This window comes from Elephantulus edwardii, unplaced genomic scaffold (assembly GCF_000299155.1).
Source record: "Elephantulus edwardii isolate Elephantulus edwardi_28Jun2011 unplaced genomic scaffold, EleEdw1.0 scaffold00086, whole genome shotgun sequence".
NCBI lineage: Eukaryota > Metazoa > Chordata > Mammalia > Macroscelidea > Macroscelididae > Elephantulus > Elephantulus edwardii.
The window spans coordinates 4,286,843-4,306,471 of NW_006399836.1; the positions used below are offsets into that span (position 1 = coordinate 4,286,843).

The 19,629-nt window shown below is 40.0% G+C and overlaps 1 protein-coding gene across 2 annotated transcripts in view; it reads left to right on the forward strand.

Annotated features, from left to right (window-relative positions):
- SLC25A17 (solute carrier family 25 (mitochondrial carrier; peroxisomal membrane protein, 34kDa), member 17) overlaps nt 1-19,629 on the forward strand; it is a 63,385-nt gene that overhangs the window by 12,161 nt on the left and 31,595 nt on the right. The window contains exons 2-4 of one of the 2 annotated variants that reach the window (XM_006890095.1): nt 12,335-12,395; nt 15,706-15,772; nt 17,760-17,911. In XM_006890095.1, the coding sequence (XP_006890157.1) occupies nt 12,335-12,395; nt 15,706-15,772; nt 17,760-17,911 (280 nt within the window). The remainder of the gene's footprint in view (nt 1-12,334; nt 12,396-15,705; nt 15,773-17,759; nt 17,912-19,629) is intronic. The other variant, XM_006890096.1, reaches the window with a different exon arrangement.

The following is a 19,629-nucleotide window of genomic DNA, read 5'->3' on the forward strand; positions in this document are numbered from 1 at the left end:
AGTGCGATTGGCACAGGACAGAGCAGGGTTTAGGGCTGTTGTACATAGGGTCGCTATGAGTCGCAAGCGACTCGATGGCACATAACATCAACAACAGCATGGAACAATGTGCAGCATGACAGCAACACCAAGTTTTTCAGTTCAGCAAATAGATAAAACATTGCTGTATCATTTAAGGAATATTCAATTCGGAAATTAAAATTAATTAATTTAGCCTGAGGGCCACAGGCCTGAGGGCCCTGCAGGGTGTTAAAGCCACACCTTTGAGCAGATTTCCACCCTAGACAAAGGTTTAAGGACACCCACTCGTAGGGGGAAAAGAGCAGTAATACACATCAAACACAACCCCAGTAGAGGGAGCCCAAAATCCCCATGAATTTGGACAGAGAACAATATATGTGATTTTGCTGATCATTTTTTTTCTAATTGTGATCTGTCTCCTTCCTAGGCTACAGTTTGATATTGACAACTGCCTAAAGATATTTCCCCCCATATAGCCATGCATTAATTTTTCCCCCCCCACAAACATTAGGCTCCTGCTTCTCAGGTACCCACAATCTGGCAAGGAAGATAAGTTCATAAATAACTAAATACTGTATAGTGTGGCGATTGCTGGAATAGAATTTTATACATAGGACACACGAGGCCATTGGAGCTGGGTTAGAGAGTGTCTCAGATTCACTCTTCAAGATTGAGCTAGTAATTTCCTTGAACCAGGCTCTCTTGGATTTTCCTGTTTCTGTGTTGGTATTTTCATTCCTGTCACTCTCCTTTCTCTTCTCCCTTATAATTCACATCCAATAAGCCAGCAAATCCAATTTATTTTCTTTATCAGAGTTCTTCTTTTTGCAGAAAACCCTTCTTTGTTTTTTCCAGCTACTCAACTGATCTAAGACCTTATTATTTTAAACCAGACAAACTTTTGCTAAAGCAGTGTTTGTATCTATAGTGCATTTTCCCCCCACCTTATCACAAGTGAAATGTTACTTTATGTACAAAGTGGTGGGCTTGTTTCTTGTCATATAGATGTCCTGGCTAAGCCATGTAAGGATGGTCACTTAGTCCAGCTTGATGAAGCCTCGATCCTTGGCATCTCCTGGAAACACTGGTGGCATGTACTGAGTCTGTATTTCCCCATCAGTCATGCTTGTTGGAGGACATGTGGTAAGAGTGGAAACCCTGGCTGAATTTCCGCGGGTGACTCCAGTAGAGCTGCTGGTAACCCATCTTGCATGGAGGGAAACACCAAGGCAAAAAGGCTGTGGTTGTATTTTGAAAGCTTCTGTGCATGGCTCCTGAAAGGCCTTTGGTCTGTCTCTTAATTAGATACCTTTGTGCAAAGAGCACAGCTTCAGATGTCTGCCTTTTTATCCCAGTTTTAATATCCAGTACAAAAATAATTGCAGTTTTTTGTGTTTTACTTTGCTTTATATTAGTATTAGTTGATGATGTCATTTATTGCCATCAAGTCAGAACTAACTCACAGCTGACCCACTAGTGGGGTTTCAAAAGTGGTAAATTCCATTTGAAGAGATTACCCATCTTTCTCCTGAAAAGTACCCAGTATTCAAACCCCTTGAGTCTTCAGGTTGGCAGCACGGCTCCTTACCATTTGGCTACTAGAGTTCCTTATTAGTATTTATCACTCAACGAAGTTGTGGGGAGAAGTAAAGTGAGTTCAGAATACACTCTTGAGCTCAGTCATTGCTATCCAGGAAACTGGAAATGGTGGTGTCACGTCCTCTAGGAGAGTTGATCTGAAACATGAATGTAGCGTACCAGCCTGTCCTTAGATTTATAGTGAAGCAGGAACAAATTGTATTAGCTCGCAAAGAAAGAAACACTTTACATTTAAAAGATTTTTAAAAGATGTTTACAAAATAAAAGACAATTTCTGAATATGTGTTTTAACTATTTTAAAGGAAATTTTTGTTTCTGACTAAGGAGCTAGTCAAACCTGCCTTTGAAACTTCCCTTTATAAAAAAGAAATCCTAGGGGAAATCACGAGGTCACACAATTTGGTAAGTGGAGGGAGGGGGTAAAGGAAAGGAGAAAAATCCAGCAGGGACCTGAAAAGATAGGGTAATGAATGGTGGGCATAGTTGAGTGGTGATTAATTTTATAAAACACAATACATGGGGATGATTGTAAGAAACACAGTGTGAATGAAAGAAAATGTGAAACGCAATGTAGATGAATCGTAATGCAAACCAATATAAATGATCTTTTTTTTAAAAAAAAAAAAGAAACCCTGTGACAAATGGAACTTCAGAGAAGGAAAATTTAAATATTTTGCACTAAAATGTATGCTAGAAAAGTGGCAAGACTGCATGCTGTCAACATGGAAAACGTGAGGCTCAGTGAAATAAGGCAGTCCAGAGGAGTCCAGTCCTAACAGAATTCACTGGAAAAAAGGGGGGAAACCCTAACTGTAAAAGAAAAGCCCGCAAAAACAACAGTACCTTCTTAAAAGCATTAATAAAACAAAGCAGTGGGGGGTGGGAGGTGGGTGAGCATTAGTGAGGTGCCACGCATATAAGGAATTCTCAGTCTAGAGATTGAATGAAGGGAGGACCCTGCAGCCAGGAGAGCCATTTGGCTTGTAGAAATTGCTTAACCAGTTGAAACAGGAATTTGAGATTTGTATGCTGAGCAAATTATCCAAGAAGCTAGGCTCTATGAAAGAGGAATGTGGCATCAGGATTGGAGGGAGACTTATCAATAACCTGTGTTATGCAGATGATACAGCCTTGCTTGCTGAAAGTGAGGAGGACTTGAAGCACTTGTTGCAGAAGATCAAGGAATGCAGGCTTCAGTATGGATTGCATCAGCAAAATTCTTACCACTGAACTGACTGATAGGCAACATCATGCTGGATGAAGAAAAGTGAAATTATCAACAACTTCATTTACTTAGATTCACAGTTAACACCCTTGGTACCAGCTGTCAGGAAATAAGGAGACACATTGTACTGGGAAAATCTGCAGTTAGGGACCTCTCCAAATTATTGAGGAGTAACGATGTCAGTTTTGAGAACTAAGATGCATCTGATTCAGACCATAGTCTTTCTGATCAGTTGCTATGCATCTGAGAGCTGGACAATGAATAACGATGACAGAAAAAGAATTGATGTCTTGGAGCTGTGATGTTGATAAGAGCACTGAACATCCTCTGGATAGCCAAGTGAACAAGCAGATATGTCTTAGAGAGGGTACCCCTGGCGTGCTCTTTGGAGGTAAGAATGATGAGGCTTCATCTCAGATACTTTGAACATGTTGCTAGGAGGAGGCTATTCCTTAGAGAAGGACATGATGCTGGGAAGGGTAGAGGGTCGAAGAAGGAGAGGAAGACCCTGAACCAGCTGGATTGACACGGTGACTACTGCAGTGGTCTCTTGTGTGTCAGGAAGTGTGAAGATGGCACAGGATAGAACAGAGTTCAGATCTTTTGTTCGTAGGGTCACCATGAGTTGTACTTGATTCGACAACACCTAACAACAACGAGAAGCTTTTAGTGATAGGGCCAGTCCCTGGAAAAGGACATGATGCTTGGAAAGGTGGTGGGTTATCAAAAGCGAGTAAGACCCTCTATGAGGTGAATTAGCACAGTGATTTTAACAGGTTATGTAAGTGTATCAGATGACAACGATAGTACAAAATAAATTTCACATCCATTGTTCTTAGGGTCACTGTGAGTCATCTTCAGCTCATCGACACTTAACCACAAACAGTGATGCAAGAGAGAGAGGACAATAAGCGAATTCAGTCTGTCTTGATTGTAAATCCAGTAGGAAGTTACCCAATACCAAGAAAGCCAGAAATTGAAAAGATTATTTTATAAAAGTGAACCAGGAAATAACCATGCTTCTACCTGGAAGATTTCCAACCTGGAAGCTGAGCTAAATGGTTAGGAACTCACTACTAAATTTTGGAACCACATACCTGCACCTCAAATTCCCACAACTTTCATTGTTTGAAAACCTAAAACCAGTATTTTAACTTGAAGAGATTAGAGTTGATGCTCAAAACACTAGGCAAAAACCAGCCCACTCATCTTCAGATGCACGTGATCCAAGCCATGGTCTTTTCAGTTGTTCACTGTGTATCTGAGAATTGGTTCACCTGGTTGTGACTTTTTCCCATATGCTGCAGCTAGGAGATCTCAAGGTTTTTCCAGACCCCCTTCCCTGGGTTGGGCAAGAATTTATTCTTGGCTTGCTACTATGTATGTTTTGTGTGGACTAAGAGTTGGAGGGAGTGGTGTGGCAGAATGTTATACTTTAAAATGTTTGGTGTTGATGGGATGCAAGAAGGGTATTTCTCTGGAAATGGGTTCTTTTTCATTCTAATTGTAGTCATCAGCAGAACTCCCACTCAGATGGTTAGAATTCTGTGGAACTCAAAAATAATGGGTTTATTTATATGCCTCTCTGGCACAGCAGGATTGTACATTGTGGTTATCTTCTGAGTATTTTGTGCTTTCTCTTTTATACTAAGTGAACAGAGTGTACTTAGGCGATGGCAAGGTGGATACTGATTATTTATGTAAACAGGAATTCTATTCAGATTCTGGAAAATTGAAAAATAATGTGATTATGCATCTTGGCACAAAACTTGTATAGATAATAAATATTTTGCTTCAGGTAACAACTGCTTATGAAAGCACTCATCAGTCTGCTTTACTAGAAGAAAAAAAAATAGGTGCATTCTTCGTGTGCAGAAAACTAGCTGTCTGTATTCCAGTTTACCTTTGGAATTTGAAACACATATTTCCCGTGGACTTTGTTTCCAATAACTGCTGGAACTATGTAGGTTTTACTTTACTTAACAAACATTTGAACATTTGTACCAGCCCGAGCTATAGGCTGAGTTTCTAGACTAGTCTAGACCCCCCAAAAAAACAAAAATACACCCAAAATAGGTTAGTCAGAAAAAAAGTAAAATAGGCTGTACAAAAAAAAATTCTACAATTCCAGGTCAACAGAATGAAAACAGTCCAGTATCATCCTCTGCATTGTTGCTGTGTTTGAGCACATTGGTGCAGCCATCATCCATCCATTTCATGGAGGGTCTTGCTCTTACCTGCTGACCCTCGGCTTTACCAACCATGAAGTCTTTTTGCCAGATCCAGTCCTTTCTGATGACATGTGCAAATATGATTAAGAGCTTGAACTCTGGACCCCTACTGACTATGTTCAAATCTTGATTCAGCCTCCTCCAGGGACAGTTCAGATTCACAAGCACAGTGAGGGGCTCAGGTGAAGAAGAGACCAGCTTCCCTGATGGGGGTCTCAGCAGCAGAACCTGATAGGAAACAGTGAAGAGAAGACTGAAGGAATGCAGAAATAATCTCATTAATGTTAGAATTTCTCAAGGAAATGAAGAAGCAGCTCGCCTTGAAACTTGTCAAAACCCAAACCACATTCTACTAGGCAAAGCTGGTGGGATCAGCGAAGCATAAAGCTCCAAGTTGCAGCAGTATAAAAAATCTGCACTTGGACCCTGCAGTGGATGAGAAGAGGCTCGAGGCCCTGTGGCATAAGGTACACATCTCTTGGAAGCCCTGCCTCCATCCCTGTGCCTTCCCCACAGTTTATGAGGCCCTCGCTCCCATAGCAGAACTCAGAGTCCACCTCGGACAGGGAATGCTTTGGAAGGATCTTCTCCGTCTTTTGAACTAGCACCATCCTTGATGCCTCCATGCTGCTCTGCCTCCTCTACGGGGCCTCTCCCTCAGAATTTGTTCTGCCTTCAGGCATTACCTCCCACAAAGGAGAAAACAAAACAAAAATCGCAACTCGTTTCCCTGCTGACTGTACATTCCGTGATATTTATAACCGAATCTAAAAATGTTCCAGAATCCATTATATGACCAAGATTTCTGGCTGGTTTTTGTTTCCACTCCAGTGCAGATAACCAAACCTGCTCCACCTCTCTTCTTTCCCTCATGCATAGGGTGAGGGGCAGGCCCAGCAGAAACTTCTTGGAGAGAGGTATCATACTGGGAAAGGTAGAGGTTCCACAAAAGAGAAGATAACCCTTAATGAGATAGATTGATGCATTAACTACAGTGGCCCGAGCAGGACAGAGATTGTGAGGATGGTGCAGGATAGGGCAGGTTCACTGCATGAGGTCACTGAGTCGTGATTGGCTCCACCGCACCAAACAGCAATTGTTATGTGCTGTCGCCTGCGACTCATAGTGACCCTATTTATAGTAGCCCTAAACCCTGCTCTATCCTGTGCCAATCTCACTGTCTCTTACACACCCATCCCCATTACCCCAGTCAATCAATCCACCTCATAGAGGGCCTTCCCCTCCTGCGCTGTCCCTCCACCCTCCCAAGCATGACGTCCCACTCCAAGGACTGGTCCCTTCTTGCAACATGTCCAAAGTATGTCTGTCAGAGGAAACTTCAGAATCCTTACCTCCAAGGAGCAGCCTGGTTTAACTCTCTCTAGATCGAACCTGTTCGTTTTCTTAGCAGTCCATGGTATATTCAGTACTCTTCTCCAACACCACAGCTCAAAGGCATCAATTCTTCTATCCTCCCTAGTCTCTGATGCATAGCAAGTGATTGCAAAGACCATGACCTGCATCAAGAGCACCATAGTCTCCAGAGTGACACCATTGGTCTTCAGTACTTTGGAGAGGTCCCTAATAGCAGACTTTCCCATCGCAATACATCTTTTAATGTCCTGGCTGCTGGTGCCAAGAGTGTTGACTGTGGAGCCAAGCAAACTTAAGCTATTAACAATCTCAGTCTCTTCACCATCCATCCTGATGCTGCCAATTGGCCCGGCGGTGAGAATGTTTTTTTGATATTGAACCTCATGAAGGCAGCAGTCCTTGACCTTCTGCAGCAAGTGCTTCAGATCCTCCTCAATTTCAGCAAGAGTTGTGTCATCTGCATAAAACAAATTATTGATGAATCTTCCACCAATCCTGATGCCACGCTTCTCTTCATAAAGCCCAGCCTCCTGGATTATCTGTTCTGCATACAGGTTGAAAAGTTTTGGAGACAGGACACATCCCTGGTGTATACCCTTCCCAGTTTTGAACCATGCAGTGTTTCCTTGCTCTATTCTGATGACTGCCTCCTGGTCCAAGTATAGGTTTCGCCTAAGTACAGTCAAGTGTTCTGGGATTCCCATTCTTCGCAGAGTCAGACACAGTTTGTTGTGATCCACATAATTAAACGCCTTTGCATAATCAATGAAACACAGATATACATTCCTCTGGTTCTCTCTGCTTTTCGCCAAGATCCATCTAACATTAACTGCAATATTCCTAGAACCACAACCCTTTCTAAACTCAGCCTGCACTTCTGCTAGTTCTCTGTTGATATGCTGTTCCAGTCGTTTCAATCACTTCAAGATGCACAAATAGCTCAGTCACAGGGTAGTCCATACCCTGCTGTTTTATACTGCAGAGTCGGTCCCCTAGCCGGCTTTCCAGCAACCTTTCAGAGGTAGTAAGTTACACAGGAAGAGAGTGCCCATCTTTCTCCTAGGGAGCTGCTGGTATATTCAAACCATGTACTTTTGGGCTGGCAGTGCAGCTCTTTAAGTATGTAGCTATCAAATTTTTTTAACAACTTTTTCAGGAAATGTCACTCCATCACTAAAGATAATTCCTTAGGACTTAGTGAGGAAATCTCAAAAAGCTGATTTTCTAAAGAACCACAACATCAGCAACAAAAAAAGGCCACCTAATGAAGCTCATTTCACCATCGTACATGAGAGAGAAACAAATGCAGTAGTAACAGAGAAGTGAGCAAGCAAGTGCAAGCTGATGGTGGGAGATAATGTTTAATGAATATTGAAGAAAATTGATTGAAGGTTGATTGAACTGTTCATTTCACTTGGACCCACAATCAACACATTTTGCACCAGAACTCAGGAACTTGAAAGACACGTTGCATTGGGTAAATCTGCTGTCAGAGATCTTTCCAACATGTTGTAGAGGAATGATGTTAATTTAAAGACTAAGGTGCATCTGTTTCAGGCCACGGTCTCTACAGTTAACTTGTCATGCATCTGAAAGTTGGAGAGAGACTAAAGATGACAGCAGAACAGTCAAAACCCTTGTAATGATGTGTTGAAGGAGACTGCTGAATATTCCATGGACTGCAAAGAGAACATAGTGCAGCCAGGGTACTCCTTGGAGGCATGGATGGTGAAGCTTCGTCTCACGTATTTTGAGCCTGTTGTCAGGAGGAGTGTCTTTGGAAAAGGACGTCATACTTGGGAAAGTGAAGCAAAGTTCAGTGAAAGAGAGAAACACCCTCAACAAGATGGTGATTGTAACTGTAACAAAGGGCTCAGGTATATCAGAGATGATGAGGATGACACAAGCAGGGCAGGGTTCAGATCCATTGTTCATCGGGCCACAGTGAGTCAGAGTTGACTTAACAACAACAGCAATACAATTCACTCTTCTTCCTTGTCAAACAGACTTGAGATGATTAGTTACTGTGAGGCACTGCGAGTTAGAACCCACTCAGAGCTGACCTTCCAGAGGGTTTCATGGGCAGTAAATCACATACATAGGAGGAGACTGGCCGTCTTTCTCCCATGGAGCAGCTGGTGGATTTCCGCTGCATGCCTTTGAGTTGGCAGTGCAGCTTCTTACCAATAAGCCACCAGAGCTTGATTAGAGACTTAGTAAATGTTCATGCTTATCTTTAAAATTTAATTATTAGTTCCTAGGTGTTAATATGATTAAAGTTTTATCTGAAACCATTGTGAGATGAATAGCCTTAAATTTGATCTGATGCTTGAAAATATTCCCTAGTGGATTTACACCTTAATTGAGATCCATGAACAAAACTATAAGTTTTATACATATCATTTCATTCCTAAATGCCTATTTGTGATTTTCTTCTGTCATAAGGTGTTAAGAATGAAATATTTGTTAACCTTGGATTTTCCTAGAATTTCTAGCAAAACTGTTGTCCTTATTTTATTGAAAAGCAAACAAATCTCTCATTTTAAACAACAGTATGGTCATTTCATGTCCTTTCATTTTAGAGCATATACTTGAAGTCCAGGAAATAGATGCATGTGTCTCTTTCTAGTTACTGGTTAATTTGATTTCTGAGTGAGCATGCTAGCAGCAGCTGACTCATGTTGTCGTCAAGGGCCATCGAGTTAACTATGACTCATAAAGACCCTGTGAGCAGCGGGACTGAATCCTGCTCAATCTTGTGCCATCCTCATTGTGTCTGACACACTGAAGCCCACTGTTAACAGTCATTGTGTCAGTCCATATCTTTGAGGGTCTTCCCTTCCTTCACTGACTCTCCACCTTCCCAAGTATGATGTCCTTTTCCAAGGACTGGCCCCTCTTACCAACATGTGAAGAGTCATAGCTGACTAGATGGCACATAATAACAAAAAACAACATGCTCAAAATATGTGAGATGAAGCTTTATCATCTTTGCCTCCAAGGAACACTTGGCAGCACCTTCTTCAAGACATTATCTGTTTGTTCTTTTTGCAGTCCATGGGATATTCACTACTCTTCTGCAACACTTCAGCTCAAAGAAATGGATTTTCGCTCTGTAATCTTTATTCATAGTCCCACTATCAGCAGCATAGCAAGAGATTGAAAAAGTGATTGAAACAGGTGCATCTGAGTCCTCAAACTAACATCATTGCTTCTCAGTAATTTGGAGAGGTCCCTGACTGCTGACTGTTCCAGTGCAGTGCATCTCCTGATCTCCTGACTGTTAGTACCAAGTGTATTGATTGTGGATCCAAGTAAGATGAAGTCATTGATAGTTTGAAACTTTCCTATATCTATCATGATGCCTCCTGTTGGTCTAGTGGTGAGAATTTTTGTTTTCTTGCTTTTTAGATGCAATCTATATTGAAGGCTCTAGTCCTTAGTCTTCTGTAGCAGGTGTTTCAAGTCCTCCTTGCCTTCTGCAAGCACAGTTGTGTCATCTACATAGTGAAGGTTATTAATGAGTCTTCCTGCAATCCTGACGCCACCTTCTTCTTCGTGGAGTCCAGATTCTTGAATGATTTGCTCAGCATACAAATTAAATAGGTTTGGAGAAAGGATACAACTCAGATACACACCTTTCTTCATTTTAAACCATGCAGTGTTCCCGTGCTCTGTTCATACAATAGCTTCTTGGTCAAGGTATAGGTTTCACATGAGCACTATTGAGTGTTATGAGATTTCCGTTCTCAAAGTTAGCCATAATTTGTTATGATCCCTGCAGTCAAATGCCTTTTCCTAGTCATTAAAGCCCAAACAGACATTCTCTGATTTCACCCAGGATCCATCTTACATCAGCAATGATGTCTGTGGTACCACAGCCTCTTCTAAATCCAGATTGAACTTCTGGAAATTTTCTATCAATATACTATTCTAGCTGTTTTTTTCATTATCTTCAGTGTTTTGTTTGTACATGATGTTAATGATATTGTTTGATAATTTCCACATTCTATTGGGTTACCATTCTTAAGAATGGGAATAAATGTGAATCTTTTAGTCATTTAGCCAGGCAGCTGTACTCGAATTTCCTGCCATAGACTGATAAGCATGTCCTGGGCTGCATTGTCATTTGAAACATGACAGATGTCATCCTGTCAATTCCTGGGGCCTTATGTTTGGCCAATGCTTTCAGTTCACCTTGAAATTCTTCCTTCATTATCATTAACCTTATGATCATATAGTTGTTGTTGTTGTTGTTAAGTGCTGTCAAGTCATAGCGACCCTATGAATGAAAGACCCAGACACTTGTATAATTTTTGTCCTTTCTCCAGGTTCACGGGTTTCCAGAGGCAAGCTATTTTGGAAGTGGATGCCACTTCTGCTTCCAAGCTTGTTTTAATTGGGGAACTCCACCAAACACTGTCCACCATGGGTAACCATTAATGCATTTGACATGTCAGTGTCACAGTGTTCAGTTTCTCAGCAACCACGAGTTTCCTCTTTGTATAGCAAGTGAACAGGCCAGGGCTATAGGGCCTAGAAGAATGCTTCACTAAAAACAAAGACAGACCCGACGGCCACAGGCCTGAGGGCCCTACAGGATTTTAAGCTACCACTCCGCAGGCTCCGTCCTTACTTCTTCTTAGTCTAAGGCTCTGGGCCGCCCACCCACTTTTGAAGGGCAAAAAAGAACAGTAGCACACAGCAAAAAGGACCCCAGAAACTTCCCTTGCCTTGACTGCCACCAAGTCGAGCCGCTATTGAGATGCCAGTCATCCCACCAGTTATCCAGCCAACTTCCTGATCATATAGTATTTTATGAAATATTTCAATGTCAGCTAGTTCTTTTTGGATACAGTGATTCTGCATGTTCTATCCTTTTTTTTTTCTTCTTTTCACATTTTTATTCCCTCTATTTTCTTTTGAAGCTTTCCGGGTAATTGATAATTTTGCCCATAGCATCTCTAAGTATCAACTTGAGGCTTGAATTTGTTTTCCTGTTCTTTTAGGTTGAGAAATGCTGAGTGAGTTCTTCTATTTTTGTTCTCTAGTTCTCAGCATATTCCATTATAATATTTTTTGTTGTCTTCTCTGGATACCTTTTGAAATCTTCTGTTGAGCTCTTTTACTTCATTATCTCTTCCTTTTGTTTGGCTTCTTGATGCCCTTGTGCAATTTGCAGAGTTTCTTCCCACATCCATTTTGGGTTTTCCTTTATCCTCTGTGTTTGTAGTAACCTTTAGCATTCTGCAGGGATGCTATCTTTGAGATCATCCCACAGTTCATCTGGTCTTCAATCATTGATGTTCAATACTTCAAACCTATTCCTAAGAGGATTTTGAAATTCAGGTGGAATAGACTGAAGATCATATTTTGGTTTTCGTGGATTTGTTTCCATTTTCTGAAATATTTCAGTATAGGCCTTGACCTGTAAGATGACTATCCACATATTTGCTGTCTTTGGCATGTGTCCTCCTTGGTTGCAAGCCAACAGATTTGTCATTTCTGGTGACCGATTGTGTTTTCTTTTTCAATATCAGGAAAGAGATTTTTCTTTTCCTGAGAAATTGAATGCTTTTTGTTATTGATATGTGCCATCAAGTTGCCTGTGACTCATAGTGTAACTGTGTTCCTTGCCCTGTTCTCAGCCAATCTCACCGTCTCCAACACACCTGTCCACATAATGGAAGTTTCTGTGGTTTTAGGTACACAATTATAAATGTTAGAACAGTAGCAAGTCCAGTATATTAAAGTATTATGTGTCTTTTCCTCACTGAAAATCTGATGTGACATGTGAAAATTACACTAATTCATTTTAAAGTTGTTACTCTTTTTCCCCCCCTCCTTTTTATTATAGTGACTAAAGGCTTTTTAAACTTTTCAGGGAAGCGTGACAGCAATGACCGTATTTTTTCCTTTGGACACAGCAAGGCTTCGACTTCAGGGTGAGTATTAGTCTTCTGTGGTAATTGTATTCCCCGTCATTGGTGTCTGAAAGCAAACAAGGGTCTCTGTGAAATTCTGAATTTATGGGAGGGTATTCTGTTTTTTTAGAGATCCTCTGGATCTCTAAGTTTTGCTAACTTTTTTTTTTATTAATTTTAATGAAAGTTTATAGACACTTAGGGTTTCCATTCATTCATTGTCACACTTTTCTCCCTGCCCACCCTCTCCCCCCCAATTTGCTCTTCTCTTTGAAAAATAAATTCTTTCATTGTTTTACAATCCTTCCCCCTAAGTCCACTCCACTGTGCAACCTTCATTCTGGACTTCTGTCATGACAATAATACCTAATCATATATCCCTTTTAAACAGTTCTGTCCCTTATCTGTTTCAATGCAGTATACATTATTTATTCCCTCTTTCTCAATCTTTCCTCAACCCCAATATCAGTCCCGTTTTACAACAGTGACCCTATGCAATATTTGATCTTTTGTGACTGAGATATTTCCCTCAGCATAATGTCCTCCAGGATCACCCATTTTGTATAATATTTAATGAGTTCCTTATTTTTTTTATATTTTATGAAAATGGGGGTTTTTTTGGTTTTTTTATAATTTTTTAAATTTTTTTTTTTTTACAGAGGTTTTGGATTTCCATTCATTCATTGCCGCAATTTTCTCCCTTCCCACCCCAGTTTTGCTAACTTTTGAAGGAAGTGTTTTATTTATTTTGTTAGGGTCATGTTCTAAGAAGGAAAGGAAGAATAAATACTTTTTTTCTTTTTATTATTATTATTAATTTCAATGAACATTTACAGAGATTGTGGATTTCCATTCATTCATTGTTGCACTTTTCTCCTACCCCCACCCCCAGTTCGCTCTTCTTTAAAAGCAAAAGAAAAACTCCTTTATTGGCATACAATCCCTTTGCACTCTCCCACCCTTACCCCGAGTATACTCCACTCTGCAACCCTCATTCCAAACTCTTATGAAGAAATACTTTTTTAATCTGTATATAAAAAGCAATTGCCTCTGAGTCAATGGCAATTGATAGAAACTCCCTGTGTGCCAGCCTCGAGCTGTGCTTCCTGCTGGTGACAGTGGCCAAGTTTTCTGAAGTTGTATGCTAGGCCTTTCCTCCGAGGTTCCTCTAGGTGGCAGCCACACCGATTGGCTGCACCCCCAGGACCCCACTTCCCCCATGCCACTGAGTCTTTTCTCATCTGTCTTGACCCTCTGTCCTAGTAGGGACATAAACCCTGCTGTTGAGTGGCTTCTGACTCGGGGGACCATATAGGACAGGGTAGAACTGCCACATTGGTTTTCTAAGGCTGTGATTTTGGGGGAAGGAGTGTTTTTTGGGGTGTGTGGTTGTTTTTTTTTTTTGGTCGCTGTTCTTATTTTTTAAAATTGGTATTATTTTTAATTGAGCGAAAGTTTATAAATCATACCAGTTTTTCATACTGCTATTCACAGCCTTTGTTTTATAACATCCCCAAGGCTGTAATTTTTATGGGAGTAGACTGTCATTTAGTAAATACAGCATAGACAGATATGTACTGTAATTGCTAATCAGGATAGTATGTGAAGTCTCATTGCTAATGCAGATATGAGTCCTGATCTGTCTTTAGTTTTGTAAGCTTACATAGTTCTCTACAATTCTTGCTTAATTTCTTTTTTCCCTCAGTAATTTTCACCTTGATATTATAAACCTCTATCAAAGCTTACAAGAGGATACAAGAGTAAGATTAGCTCTGAATGAGTTCATTTCTATGTTAAAACCTTCTGTCGTAAATCAATTTTAATGTTTTTGTAATAGGTAATCATTAAACATGATTCGGAAACAAAATATATACACAGTGAGAAGTCTGATTCTCTTGTATCTCCTTCCCATTTCCACTTGCTGCAAGTAATGTTACCAGTTTCTCAGGTAGCCTTGCAGAGTTGTGTGCGTGTACTTGTATGTAATTATAAGTGAAGAATATATATCCTCACTTTTCTTTGTTACTTAAAAAATGTACTTTAAATCCTGTTCTACAACCTAGTATTTTCCTTTCTAATGGGACCTTGTACATCCCATTAGTGTGTTCAGATACCTTCTCAGTGCACGTACCAGGAGCTTCCTCATTCTTCCAGCTGCTGAGCTGGTGGAAGGACAGTGTAATTTGATGGCAGATTCTTGGGTCCATTTCCACCCCATTGCTATTACACACGGTGATGTAAGACAAGTAGGTAGTAGAGCATCACTTGGTGTTTGTGGATTCAGTGGGATGAATTCTCCAAAGTGGGGTTACTGGACCAAAGAGTAAATGTGTCTGTGGCCTTCTCTTGGGTCTTTACTAATTTGCCAAGCAATACTAGTAGCAGTTTTAATTCTTAGGAAAGGGGTTAATTGCCACATTTTTATGTTCTCAAAATATTTTTACTTGTGGATAGGAAATGTAAAGCTAATTGAGATGGGTTTTGTTTTTAGTGTAGTGTCTGAAAAAATAGTATCCTTGTCCTTTTTTTTTCCTCTTCCCCTTTTTTTCTTATTGTGTACAGTCGAATTGGATCCATCTGGCACAGGAGGAGATTGCCCCTCCTTCTCCAGCAGAGCATCTGGTGGATTTGAACCTTGAGCCTTCAGTATTGCAGTGCAGGCTTCTTGCCACTTGGCCACCAGAGCTCCCTTTGTCCTTGTCGTTTTTGAGATCTTTTTGTTTAGGAGATTGAGCACAAAACCAAAAGTTAGAAAATTTGAATTTTAATTTTGGCTTTGCTGCCCATCAGCATGTAGCCTTTATAGCTTTTGTAACTGTAGCTTCTTCGATAAAAAGAAAAGTAGATTTTTTTTAATCCCCTTTCTACTTTATAGAAAAGTAGAAGGGGAAAAGCAGAAGAATGGGTAGTCTCCTCCCGTCAGCTGTGAGTTGGTTCCAGCTTGATGGCACACAACTTTATACAGTGTTAAAGCTTTTAAAATGGGGGCAAGAGTAAAGAGAGGTGTAGTTGTGTGTTTATGTGCATGCATGTGTGACAAAACCAGGAAAAAGAAATACATTTCTCTTGTCAGATCTTTGGAAATTAAGACTAGAATGAAAATATTTTGTGGTAGAATTAAAATATTTTGTGGTTCATGTAGAGCAGATGGGACCCAAGGAATCTGTAGTTGGGAAGCTAGTCTATGGCTGCTGGGGCCACATTTGGTTCTACAGCAAACTAGGGAGAGCAAAGAAGAGGAGATAAATAGCATTTCAGCAAAGCTTGCTGATACCAAGGTCATAATTGGCAAAGGATTTTATTTAAATGTGTATATTCTTTGCTCTTGTAGTTGATGAAAAAAGAAAGTCCAAAACTACACACATGGTGCTCCTGGAGATCATCAAAGAAGAAGGCCTGTGAGTATTGTCTCACTTTATCTTTGCTCTGTAAAAAGCTGCTTTTTAGAAGACTCGTGTGTTTACAGCATACCTACACTCACTTTCTGCTCTTTCTCATAGCCTGGAAGCATTTGTTGTATAATATTACCTAACTTGTAAAGACATTATTGTTTTAAATCACTTAAATATCTGTGATGGGATATTTTGACTGTTGATTGTAAAGTCTTCTTTGAAACCAGTGTCTAACCAAAAGCTCAATAGTTCAAACACATCAGCTGCTCCACAAGAAAAGAAGTAGCATAAAGATTATAGGGCAGCCCTGATGATCTTACAGGGTGGTTCTATTCTGTCCTAATACACACACCAAAAACTCACTACCACTGAATCAGTTCTGACACCTGGTGACCTTCTACCAGCTTTTCAAGGCTGTAAATCTCTACAGGAGCAGACGGCCTCATCTTTCTCCCAAAGAGTGACAGGTAAGTTCAAACTGTTGACTTCTCCTTTAGCAGCACAGCATGTCACTGCTCTGCAGTCTACTGTCAGTCAGAATTGACTCGGTGGCCATAGATTTTACGCCAAAGATGATAGCTGTTGGGTTTATTCTTTTCATATACGTTCAGACAGACTGTATGATTTGTTGTTGTTGCTGTTAATGTTTTACTTGTAAATAATTCTACATTTATAAAAAATTTACAAAAATAAAGTTGATAGAATAACAGTGTACAGATTCACCTGCATTTTGTACTCTTTCCCTTCTCTTTCCTCTCTGTGTTGTAGTCACCTGTGAAGTGTTGAGGATAAGTCACAGACATCAAAGCCCTTTACTTCTAATGCGTCTACATTTTTTGAGACTAGGACACTTTTCCCATTTGTTAAATAGTTGTAATTTTCCACCTGATCGAGTCCAAACCAACTCATTGCTGATCCTCCAGCAAGTTTTCAGAGACAGTAAATTATACTGGAAGAGATTGCCCATATTTCTTCCATGGTGGATTTGAACCAAGTGCCTTCAGATTGGCAGTTCAACTTCTTATCAGTGTTCACTAGAACGTCCTTTTTTTTTAGAACTCCCTTTTTTTAATAGAACACTCCTCATATTACATGTCCTTCATGTTTCTTCATGATTAAATTGAGGTTATAAGTTCTTGGCCAGAATAATGCATAGCACTGTTGTGTCCTTCTCAGGGTGTCACATCTGGAGTCATACCCTACCTCCTTACCTATCATTGGTTATTTGTGGTTTCTTAGATTTGACACAATTTTTCCCCCTTGCAATGGCAGGCTGTCTAGGGAATATACTTTTAAGGCAATACAAGTACCTTACTTCTAAAAAATTTCCCTTAAATTTACTATGAAACTTCAAAATGACAATTTTCAACTCCAGTATTTTCTTCTTATTTATGTATCTTGGTAGTGTGAGCACGACATACTTAGGTATCTGTTTATGATTGGTTTGGACTCAAAATTTCAATTTTTTTCAGTAGTTTTCAAATGATTACTACTTACTTAATTCTTTTGTTGTTGTTGATAGTAGATACTGTCAAGTCATATATGACTCATAATTCTTTTAGTACTCAGATTATACCAGGTTTACCTAGCAGGAGCCCTTGCACATGGTCTGGTTCTGGGACTTCTAACATGCCCCCATCATCTTTTTCTCTGTTTATTTTGTATATTTACTTCCTCTTAGCTTTTTTTTACTTTGTAACAAAATGTAAATGATGTTATATTAGCTAACAGCTAGAGAAAATTATCTCCCAAGTTTACGAAAGGAAATTAAGAGTGAACAGTAAATGAGTGGTTAAATTTGTATTGTTTCTTTGGTAATATTATTATTTAAAAAGCGTTCTTGAATTGAATCTCCTTCAGAATTTAAGATATGTTCCCAATTTGGAGTCCACTGAAGTGTAGGGTGGACTTGGAGAATATGTGATGGTGACCTGTCTAGGCCTTTCTCTGTTTATTTATTGGCCTTTTCTTTTCTTATTGTGTTTTCCCCTAGCCTGGCGCCATATCGAGGCTGGTTTCCAGTTATCTCCAGTCTCTGCTGCTCCAATTTTGTCTATTTCTACACTTTTAATAGCCTCAAAGCAGTCTGGGTCAAAGGTCAACACTCTACTACTGGAAAGGATCTCGTAGTTGGATTTGTTGCAGGTAACAAGGTTTTCTGGGGATAAAATGTTGTTATGCTTTAGTGTATTTTTTGTTACTCAAGGGTCCTCTAATCCCAAAAGGAAGATCATTAATCGAGTTTATCAGTCTGTACCTGAAATTTTAATACCTCCTTAATAGCAGTCCTGGTACCACAGTGGTTAAAGTACTTGGTTGCCAGCCAAAAGGTCTATGGTTCAAACACACCGTCTGCTCCAGGGGAGAAATATGTAGCACTCAGCTTCCATAAAGATTTCCAGTCTACTTTGGGAACCCTATGGAACAGCTCTACTCTGCGTATGAGTCTGTTATAAGTCAGAATCATGATGGCTTTCAGTTTAGTTTAAAGATGCTAAAAAAAAAAATACAATTGCATTATGTTTTCTATTTAGTTTACTTACTTTTTTAACTGAGCTTTTTTTTAAATTTTTTTAAATTTTTTTATTATTTTGTGTGAGTGTACCGTCAAATCAGATCTGACTGGTACAGGAGGATATTGTGCCTCCTTCTCCGGCAGAACGTCTGGTAGATTCGAACCGTGTTCCTCTGGGATTGCACTGCAGTTTCTTGCCACTAGGCCACCAGAGCTCCCCTTAAACTGAGCTTCTATAAGATTTAACATAAACAGTATCTGCTACATAATTGCAGGGCCTAGAGCAAAAACCCTTGTTCACAATGTGTTAGGAGTATCCAGATGGTGATAACAAAGCTTCAAATCAAGTGTGACACAGGTCACATACCAATAAGGTTGGCCCTGAACATGAGAGCATTTAGTCAAAGGTAGGAAGGTGTTTTCATACACAGTACTATAATTTGTATCCCAAGAGTTGTTGGTGCTTTAGGAGCTCAGAGAAGTGTCCAGAAGAAAGAACCTTCTCTCACGTTTGACTGGAGTTGTCTGCTTAGAGAAAGCAGTGGCCCTTGAACAGAGCTTTCCAGAATCTTCATCATCACCACAGTTCAACGGCATCGATCCTTCTTCAGCCTACCTTATTCATTGTCCAACTTTCAGATTTCTATTTAGCAAATGAAAACTACCATGGCTTGAATCAGATACATCTTAGTCTTTAAACCGATATCTTTGCTCTTTAGAGCTTTGGAGAGGTCCTAGAAAGCAGAATTCTTCCCAGTGCAGTTCATTTTATCATTTCTTGAATGCTGGGTTTTGATTGTGGTTCCAGGTACAATGAAATTGTTGACAACTTTAATCTTTTGTCCATATATCATGATGCTGCCTATTTGTGGTTTTTCTTTTCTTTTTTATGGTGAAAAAAATATTTAGAATTAGCCAGCTGGACTCAGTTTAGATGATCCCAATTTTGTAGGCAACATCCAAAGCATCATTGTCAGAAGCAAGCCTTTATTCCTCCATCAGGCCTAATCAGAGTGTTGACCTTAGTCACATCAGTGTCATAGAGCTTCTTTACAGCTTGTTTGATTTGGTGTTTGTTGGCCTTGACGTCCACAATGGACACAAGTATGTTGTTACTGTCTAACTTCTTCATGGCTGACTCAGGGGAAATTTGATGATGGCACAGTGGTCAAACTTGTTTCTCCTGGGGGTGTAGTGAGAGATCTTCACCCTGAAACCCACAGCGTCCCTTTTCAGCAGGAAGTAGCTAATAGAATACGCCATCCCCTTTTCCTTATGACTCAGGGTGAAGTCTCTCTCAGGGAGGAGTGATAGGGAATGGCAAAGGATACACTGACAAAGAAGATTA